This window comes from Trichechus manatus, unplaced genomic scaffold (genome assembly GCF_000243295.1).
Source record: "Trichechus manatus latirostris isolate Lorelei unplaced genomic scaffold, TriManLat1.0 scaffold00170, whole genome shotgun sequence".
Taxonomy (NCBI): Eukaryota; Metazoa; Chordata; class Mammalia; order Sirenia; family Trichechidae; genus Trichechus; species Trichechus manatus.
Window position 1 is genome coordinate 2,769,460 of NW_004444106.1, and position 10,334 is coordinate 2,779,793.

The window sequence follows — 10,334 nt, forward strand, 5'->3', positions numbered from 1 at the left end:
TCCTAGTCAGGGGAAGATTGATGACAAGAACCTTACCCCACAGCCGACACAGAGAGAGAAAGACTTCCCCTGGAGCTGGCACCATGAATTTGGACTTCTAGCCTCCTAAACTGTGAGAGAATAAATTTCTCTTTGTTAAAGCCATCAGCGTTTGGTATTTCTGTTATAGCACCACTAGATGGCTAAGACAGTTGGTTTACTAGTTGGAAAGGTGGTGTGTAAAATCACCCAATAGGACTGAGTAACTTGCCGTCCACTGAGGGGGTTGGTCAGTTTGTGGTCCTGCTGGGAGGGCCATGCCTTGAAATTGATATTTGCTTGTATAAGCAGCCAACCCCACAGAGGTTTTTAGAGAAGGGGAGGAGGAAACCTCAAGACCCAGAAGAGCCTTAAGTGGAGTGGTTTGGACTTGGGGTTCCTGTGAGGGGAACCTCTTAAAACAGCTGTAACAAGGATCAAGGGTTGTAACACTAAAGATGGCAAGAGGCCTAGAAGGGGCCCAGTGGCAGAGCCAGTGGCTGAGAAGGCCTGCACTGCATGGCTGAGACAGCCTGCACTGCATGGCTGAGAGGGCCACTATGCTGGCTGTGAGCTGGGCCAGTTAGCAGAGGAGAGGCCAACAGTGGAGAGTCTATTGGCGAAGGGGCCCGATGGCAGAAAGCAGCTAAGAGAGCTAAGTGAGCTGCTACGCTGGCCATGAGCTGGGCCAGCTAGCAATGGACAGGCCTGAAAGCAGCTGCAGAAAACATCTGAAAGAGTTGTCCTGCTTGGAAGCTGTCCTGCACTGAAGAAGGGAGGGATGTGCTCTCCACATTAAGGGGAGTCATCCTGACCTTGCCTGTGTGCTTTCTGATCCTGATCCCAAGTTATAACCTGTTACTTCCCTAATAAACCACATAACTGTGAGTATGGTCTGTGAGTTCTGTGTGGCCACTGCAACGAATTATCTAACCCAGCAAGAAGTAGAGAGTGCTGTAGGGGGAAAAGCTGGTGTCAGAAATGGTGAGAAAGTTGGAGAGTGGAAGTATGTTTGACCTCCACTTCATAGGAACCAGCTTTGTGATGATTCTGATTCTTATCCCTCAGGAATTTAGACGAGTCATTATGCCGCATTACACTGAACAAGTAAATGTTACTCTTAAGTTACACTTCCCTTACCCACCACTCCCCATACAAACTAACCTACACCTTCACTCATCTTTATTTTTGTCTCTCCTTTCTTAAAGTTTCCCTCCTCCAATACCTGCATAAAACATCCTCTCCAATATCTTCTGAGACCTTGTTCCATCAAGGTATCTCCTCTTTCTGAATCTTCAGCCTCTTCCTCTACTCTAGCTCCTTCTTCTTCATTGTATAAATATGCTCATGTCTTTCCTGTCTGGGGGAGGGGAAGCAGAAAATAACAAAACAAAACACAAAAAATTCTCCTCCTCCTCGTAACTATGACTTACCAGCCTATTTTCTAGCTTTCCAGAGCCAAACTTCTTGAAATATTCAATTCTTGATGCCTGTATTTCCTCATCTCCCATTCATTTAATTTTTTTTATTGTTGTGCTTTAAGTGAAAGTTTACAATTCAAGCTAGTCTCTCATACAAAAATTTATGCATACATTGTTATGTGACCCTAGTTGCTCTCCCTATACTGTGACAGCACACTCCTCCTTTCCACCCCGGATTTCCCGTGTCCATTCAACCAGCTCCTGACCCTCTCTGCCTTCTCATATAATCTCTGGACAGAAGCTGCCCATTTAGTCTCATGTATCTATTTAAGCTAAGAAGCACACTCTTCAAGAGTATCATTTTATGTCCTATAGTCCAGTCTAATCTTTGTCTGAAGAGTTGGCCTTGGGAATGGTTTTAGTTTGGGGCTAACAGAGTCCAGGGGCCATGTCTTCTGGGGTCCTTCCAGTCTCAATCAAACCATAAAGTCTGATCTTTTTACTAGGATTTGAGTTCTGCACCCTACTTTTCTCCTGCTCTGTCAGGGACTCTCTGTTGTGTTCCCTGTCAAGGCGGTCATTGGTGATAGCCGGGCACCATCTAGTTCTTCTGATCTCAGGCTGATGAAGTCTCTGGTTTATGTGGCTCTTTCTGTCTGTTGGGCTAATACTTTCCTTGTGTCTTTGGTGTTATTCATTCTCCTTTACTACAGGTGGGTTGCGACCTCACATTCATTTCTTAACCTCCAATTCATTTCTTAGCCTAGCTTCAGCTTCCCCCAACCCACTGAAATTTTCTTTGTCACAGCCGTTAGTGATTTTATGATTGCCAAAGCCAGAGGAAATAGAAGTCTATCCTTTTCTTGACTTCTCAGTGGCATTAACCACTCCTTCTTGAAATTTCTCTCTTGTCTTCAAGAACATCACTCTTCCTCCCTCGCCTCAAATATTTATTTATTGGAAGAAGGGAGGGGAGCAGGTTGGGGTGGTGACCAAGAGGACTTTATCTTTTTTTTAAAAGAGCATCACTCTGCATTCCTTTTACCTCTCAGATGACTTCATTCTCTGTTTCTTTACCTGATTCCTCTTCTTTGGATCAGTCATCAAATGGTGGTATTACCCAGTCCTCTGAATTCAGCCTTCTCGTTTTATATACCTGTAGCTTTCTTGGGTGACTTCTTCCACATCCATCATTTGAACTTTATTACCTAAGTGCTGATGACTTCTGGACTATAGCCCTATATTAAATCTGTATACTAAACTTTAGACACAAATATCCCTCTGCCTAATGTTGGAGCTCAACCAAGACGTACCACAGATACATCAACACTCAGCAGGTCCAAAAGCTAATCAGTTTTTCCTTCTGTATTCCCCATCTCAGAGAATGATATCCTTTTCTTCCCAGTTGCCCAAGAGAGTGACATGGAAATCCTTCTAGACTCCCCCTCCCTCCCTCACCTCATGCATTCAGTTATCAAGTCCTTCTGAGTCTAGCCCATCACAATCTCTCAAAAATTTCCCTCTTCCCTCTTTATTACTGCCTGTGTTCAAACACTCATCCTTGCTAGACTAGACATAGTCTCTTAACTAGTTTCTTATCTCATCTTGCTTCACTTCCAGTCCATTCTCCCCACTTACACCACAAAAATGATGCTTTCATATAAATCTTATCAGTTCCCTGGTCGAAATTTTGGGGTATTGGCTACCCATAAGATAAAGTTTAAATTGTTTAGCATCACATCCATGACCTCTGCCTTTCTATGGGGTTTCATCTCCTTTGACCAATTGTCCTTTGCATTTAAGCTGTACTGAACCACTTGTGGTTTTCATAGCTTCCGATCTCTGCATACGATGGACCCTAGTACTGCTCCCCTGCATACACACACACACACACACACACACACACACACCCTTTCCCGTGTCAACCCAGGGAAAGTTGGTTATTTGCCCTCTTCTATGCTCTCATAGGATCCTGTGAAAAAGACTTTTGTTACAGCACCAATAAAACATTTTGGTTAGAGAAGAGTAACTATGTCTTTAGTCTTTGTATTCCTAGCAGGGAATGTTTGATATATGTGTGATTAGCTCAATTCAGCAATTTTGAAACTTCTTTTTAAGTAAGAGAAACTCTTCTTCAAATAAAATCTTCTGTAAAAGCTTAATCATATGTAGAATAGACAAAAGCCAGGGATCCTACCACTTCCTTCTGTCATGGAAGCCTCTTAGGTGCTGGTGCTTTCACTGGGCACAGTGTGAAAATCACTGGTTTAGAAACTATCTTGAAGATGACCAGATATCTGATCTGTCAAAACCGGTAGATTCAGTCATAAAAAGGAATGAAGTACTGATACATGCTACAACATGAATAACTCTTTAAAACGTTATACTAAGTGAAAGAAATTAGACACAAAGGTCACATATTCTAGGATTCCATCTATATGAAATATCCAGAACAGGCAAATCCATGAGAGAAAGAAAGTAGATTAGTGGTTACCAGGGACTTGGGCAGAAGAAGATGAGGAGTGACTGCTTAATGAGTATGGGGTTTCTTTTTGGGGTGATGAAAATGTTCTGGATTAGGTGGTGGTGACGATTGCACAATCTTGTGAATATGCTAAAAACCACTGAATTGTATACTTTAAAAGAGTGAATTTAATGCTATATGAATTATACCTCAAAAAAAAATCACAATGACATAATATTCCATTTCACAGAATTGATTGCTTGAGAGAGATTAAGGAATTCGTTTCTATAATGTTAGCATTTCTTTATAAAGTTGCATGCATGTAACTGTTCTCTTTGTCTAACTGGGAAGAAATGTGACTCTCACTTTCCCTGTAACATGAATAAATCTGTTGGGAGCAATGAGTAACACTTCCTGCAAAAAAAAAAAAATGCCTATCAGAGGTTTTTAGGGCTAGAAACTAGAGCCCTAAGAATTATTTTAAAGAAACTTCAAATCCTGCTCAAATCTTTTCAGTCACCTAAACTCTAACCAACTCCTTATGTTCATATGAACTCGTGAGGGAAATCTCCCCTCTCAGAATTTCCTTTTTTGAGGCTGATGTTGGCAGAATATAGGGCTGTTGAGGGGGTGGTATCCTTCTAAGGAAAGAACTCCAGTTCAGAGAGAGCTAAGCAAGGACACCAGGGCTTATGGGTAAAGGTGCAGAGGAACTGGGCTGGGGAAATAGGGCAGAGTCCTTAGGCATAAACTTAGGTTAAATTTTAAGAGTCAGGTGGGTTCTGGGAAAGAATAAAGGGTACTAGCCCAGGCCACCCACGTACAGCGAGTGGATTAAGGTCAGGTGAGTGAGACAGCCTTTTGGCAGAGAAGTGCTTCCTCAGTGGGAGAACAAGCGAGGAGGAGAGCTTGAGAGTGGAACATCTGGGATTTTGGTAATAAACCACAACCAAGCCTTTCCCTTAGCCTCAGAACTCCAGTTTGGGTAAACATTCTCCAGAGCTATTCTTGAAAAAAAAGTTGGTGCAAGCCAGAATCTTATCTCATCTTGAGAAAATACAAAGAAAAGCCCAGGATTCTTACATAGCACCTCTCTCCCTCATCCTCCCACTCTTCCCCAGATTGATATTCAACAGACAGCCAGAAAAGAGATTCACATATCCATACCCAGAGTCAGGTGGATCCCGCTGCACACACTCACATACACACTAGCTTTAGCCATGTTCTATTATTGAGCCATTTGGATGGGGGTTAGTGGTAAGGGAATTCTCACACCTCCACCACAGTGCCCCTGCCAAGCAGGAAGCTGGGGTTCAGCAGCTGTGGCAGACACTGGGGTAGACGTCTCAGTGCAGACCAATGGCATCGATGATGGCGCCAACTTGGCCACTGATGTATCATAGCATGGTGTTGGGGTGCAAGGGGACAGCATTGAAACTCGCGCCTGCATCTTTCCCAAAAGGCAGGTAGCGGCCCTTGTCAGTCACGAAGACCAGCTTCCTCACGTAGTTCTTGTACTTGCCAGACACCTGTATCACTGATTCGCCAGGGTGCAGAAAGATCTCCTCCAGGTATCCCAGGGACCCACCCACATAGTCACTCCACACCTTGCCATAGCGCACCTGGAGACTGGGGGTAGGGGTGAGGAGAGTAGGAAGGAAGACATTGAGGAGGGTGATCAGAATTCATTACCTCTTGGCCTGCACGCTGAGACCTTCAAATTGGTGACAGGGACAACAAGTCTCCTGCCAGCCCCACAGAATTTAAAGGCTGAATGAGCCCTTGGTGATCACACAGGAAACTTCAGCTCCTCATTTTGGCAACAAACAAATGGGCTCAGAGGGGGAAAACCACTTGCCCAGAGTCACCCAGAGCGCATGTGTCAGAGCTTGAATTTGAAGTCCAGACTCCCACTACCTTCCTCCCCCCGCACTGGAAAGAAGCAAATGAATTTTTAAAACATATGAAAGACTGTCATGTGGAAGAGGGAGGAGACTTGTCTGTGTGCTGTCCCAGGGTGTAGATCCAGGATCAGAAGGAGACCCATTTTGGCTCTGCATGATAGAATTTTCTGACTATATGAACAGAATGGGAATATTTCAGGAGAGGCATCAAGCAAAGATGGAGGATGCCTAGCAGGAATGTTGCAGAGAGAATTTAAACCTCGGGTGGGGAATGAATTAGACAACTTCCAGGCCACTGAGGATTTTCGACTATATGATTTGCCCGAGGTCATGCATGTTGGGTTTGAACGGGTTGTAGCAGTGCAGGCCTACACCACTATGCTAACAACCTTTTACCATATCATGTTACCCCTGTGACTAGTCGACTGAAATGTATGTGACCCAAAGTGTCTGAGAACTTCCTGATTTAGTAAGATCCCAGAGGGTCCTCAAAGCGCAGAAACCCAAAGAACCTTACCCTACGATGTAGTATCTGTTGACGGACGCGGAGGGTGGTGATGGGGCCTTCCAACTGGTTGCCAGAATGGGAGAATCACTTTCCTCCACCACCTCCATACTTGCCACTGTAGGAAGAGGACCGAGACTGAACTGGAGGGGATGTAAGAGTTGGAGGGAGAAATCCCCTAAGAATTCAGCTTCTCCACACCACCCCGATTCCTCCCATAACTCAGTTCCCACCACCCTCAAGCCAGCCTCTGAATGCCTTGCCCACCAGCAGTGCAGGAGGCTGTCTTCCCATGACCCTGGTATCTCACTTACTGGCACTGGCAGAGGCTGAGGCACAAAGGAGGGCTAGGAGAGCAATGGTCAACATTCTGGGGCTGGAGTGGGAAGAAAGGAAAAATGAAGAATGATCCTTTTGCCTCTGGACTTTATTTACCCAGGCATCACTGACCTCCAGTTTAGATACAAGTTTCTTGGTCCTTCAACTTAGACCTAGCCGACCCAGACTTGGGCTTAGAAAGGATTGTCCATAGTTCATAGTCCTATTCCTCCCAGATACCGCCATCTGTGTCCTTAGCCCCTTTGGCTCTCCCTGGTCTGGATGTAGCTAATTCCTCTTCTTCTCTCCCAAGCCAGAAGAGCAATAACTTTCTATCTGGCTTAAACTGTAGCAAACCCCATTCCTTCCTGCTATAAAGCAGGAAAGGAGTTTCCTGCAGAGGAAGTGAAGGACATCACCAAAGTTTACTGAACCCAGGAGTCTGAGCAAAACCTAACTGAAGTCGGCCACAAGATTGGCCTGGCTTGTGGTTCATCTGTGGAGCGCTGGTGGCACAGTGGTTAAAAGCCCTTGGCCGCTAACCGAAAGGTCAGCAGGTCGAATCCACCAGCTACTCTGCAGGAGAAAGATGTAGCAGTCTGCTTCCGTAAAGATTATAGCCTTGGAAACCCTAGGGGCATTTCTACTCTGTACTACTGGGTCGCTATCAGTCAGAATCGACTTGGCGGCAGTGGATTTAGTTTGGATTTTTGGTGGTCATCTGGGGCATAGTTTAAATCCCCAGCTTCACCCTGGTCTCAAATCAGAAGGAAAGGAGCATTTTAGAGGTGTCTCTGTGTCACCTGGGAAGTGAAGGTGGTGTTAGAATGGACAGTGCCAATACCATTGTCCAAGCAGTTCTAGTGGGATAGACTGAGAAGTTGCAGAGAGAGTTGAGACCAGTTGAAGACATTAGATCCCAGGTGCCTGGTCTATTTGTCATAATCATTTCTCCCTTAACACAAATCTAATCATTTCCACTCCCCTGAGCATCCCAGATCCCCAGTTCTTCAGCTGAGACCCAGATATCTTTGCACTGAAGATAAGCTCAGGTCCATGTGCCCTGCTTAACTGACACTCAGGCCTCCCCTGCCATTCAATCCAGGCATCCTTTCCTCCCGCTCAGATTTGAATTTCCCCCTAACTAAGATCCAGGCTTCCCTGTCACCCACTTAGCCCAGGCCTCCATCACCCCTTACCTGGCAGTTTCGGGCACAACATAAGCCCCAGAAACTCCCAGATCTCTTAGATTAGGTCCAAACCCTCCCTCTGCTCTTTATCGTGTGAACCTCACCTCCTGTGCAAACATGATTAACCTCTTAGGATCAGGTGTCAGGCAGGGTCTGGGACATCTTATCCTGTCCCTCCCAAAAGTTACAGGCGGCAGGGTGGGGTCTACTCTGGGCCAAGTCCCAGAAATCAGGAATAGAATAAAGTTGAGACAAGTGGGCAAAATGGTTAATTGCCTCTGAGTAACTTGAGGGGCTCTTGAAAGGTTCTTCCTCCCCTAAATGGTCGGCAGGTGTTCTCACCTAAAATCCCCATCTTTCAGGATAAACAGTGACCTCTCAGACATTTGAAATGTAGATTCTTCCAGAAGGGGTTACACTCCTAATGCCTCATACTTAGGAGTACCTACTATTTGCTAGATAATTTTTTGTCTCCCTCCCTTGATATTTTATTATGAAAAATCTCAAACAGAGAGTAAATTTGAAAGAATTGTATAGTGAACACCCATACGCCCATCACGTAGATTCTACCATGGTTAATATTTTGCTGTACTTGCTCTGTGTTTAGTTTTTTCTTCCTTATCCATCCATCTAACCTGTTGCCGTCGAGTCAATTCCAACTCATAGCGACCCTATAGGACAGAGTAGAACTGCCCCAGAGGGTTTCCAAGGAGTGCTGGTGGAGTGGAACTGCCGACCGTTTTTGGTTAGCAGCTGAGCTCTTAACCACTACGCCACGAGGGCTCATCCATCCATCTATCGACCCTCAATCTGCCAGACCCTCCTCAAACTTTTATTCTGTGAGAAGGGTGTCTTGCCAGAGGCGTAACTAAGGTACGGCTGGTAGGGGGCGTGCCCTGGGCGCCTTTTGAGGAGGGGCACTAATGAGCAGTTTCTATCGGCCATAGCAGTTTCCAACGCTAGCTGTGAGAGATCATTCAGCAATTTAAACCTAATTGCCATAGGCGCTGTTTTCCGTAGATAGGCCCCTGCTTGGGTTTGCAGGTGGACAATGAACACCAGCGGATCCCTCCTCCTGAGAACAGAGACAGTCAATAGGCAAGTGGGAAGGTGAGGAGTAAAGCGTATACACGTCCTCCCCTGGAGGGCGTTCTGGGCTTTGGACCCTCAGGACTCCTGGACCACAGAACCACCCTAGCAGGCTGGGCACCACAGCCGATTCCTCCTGGGGCTGCAGCCTCCGCCTTGGGACGGCCCACCCAGGCAATTGCTCCTTCCCTGAGGCCTGAAACTTCCCCAGGGCTAACGTCATAGATTTCCTCTCTCTTTAGACCCTTCTCTTCCAGGACTGACTCCTCTCCACCTAAAACCCCTAGGACAGACTCCTGAGTCTTATTGCCAGACCCCTCCAGAACTGGCCCTCTGACTCTCCTGAATCATCAAGTCCTTCCAAGCTGAGAGATGGGTGGATGGAGCCCAGGGCACCGATGGCATAATTAATCCCAGTTATTAATGACTAGTAGCTGGCAAGGAGCCCAGGTGGTGCAGTGGTGAAAGCGCTTGACTGCTAAAAGAAAGGTTGATGGTTCAAACCCACCAACTCCTCTATGGGAGAAAGATGTGGCAGTCTGCTTCCTTAAAGATTACAGCCTTGGAAACCGTATGGGAGCAGTTCTACTCTGTCCTATAGGGTCGCTATGAGTTGGAATCAACTCGACAGCAGTGGGTTTGGTGGTTTTTTTCTTTTTGTTTGTTTGTTTTGTTGTGCTTAGTAGGTAGCATTCAGAGTACTTCACCTCTTTACAAGCTCACCATCTGGAGCCAAGCACCCATCCCAGATAACAAAAGGAGCCCTGCCCTGATGAGCCGGAAACAGGGCAGCGCTCCTGGGTGGTGAGATTCCGGGAGTGAAGCAGGGCAACAGCAAAGGATGCCATTGTCTCCCTCCCCTACACGTCCCTGTCCTGCTCTCCCCTGCCCTGTCCTCCCTTCTCCTCTCCTCATATCCTGGTGACATACATTTACCTCATTGCAGCCATTTTATTTTATTGTGTCTTTTGCCCTCTCTCTGTTTGCCTTTCTTACCCCATTCTCTCTCTTTCTCTTATGTCTTGATCTTTCCCTGCATCTCTTGCTCTGAAGTTTTGTCTTTATATTCCCTCTCTCCATGCCTTTTTGTTTCTGCCTCTGTCTCCTCTTTGTCTCTACATCTTTCCCAAGCTCTCTCTGGCTCTCTTCCTCTCTCTCACTATTGTGTGTCTCTCTCTGTCTCTTCTGTTCCTCATATGGACATATCACACAGTCTGTGACCAAATACAGAAAGTCAAAGAGAGGTCTGAGGTGACTCCCTTGGGAGAATGCCCTCATATTTCCAGGCATGATACATCCAGAGCCCTCAGGATAGAGGATCCCCACATTTGCCACAGGTTCATTCCCCTGCACCTACCTAGGGGAATATACAGAGTCTCCTCCATTGCCTGGAGACTGGTACCTGGGTTCCCCAAAGCAAGTCCT

At 46.1% G+C, this 10,334-nt stretch overlaps 1 protein-coding gene across 1 annotated transcript; it reads right to left on the reverse strand.

The window, feature by feature from the left end:
• Positions 1–5,216: 5,216 nt before the first annotated feature.
• On the reverse strand, positions 5,217–6,681 carry ZG16 (zymogen granule protein 16). The gene is given in 4 exon segments (XM_004386659.1): positions 5,217–5,532; positions 6,325–6,345; positions 6,347–6,455; positions 6,627–6,681. Coding segments are annotated over 4 exon segments (501 nt in total).
• Between the last annotated feature and the right edge of the window lie 3,653 nt (positions 6,682–10,334).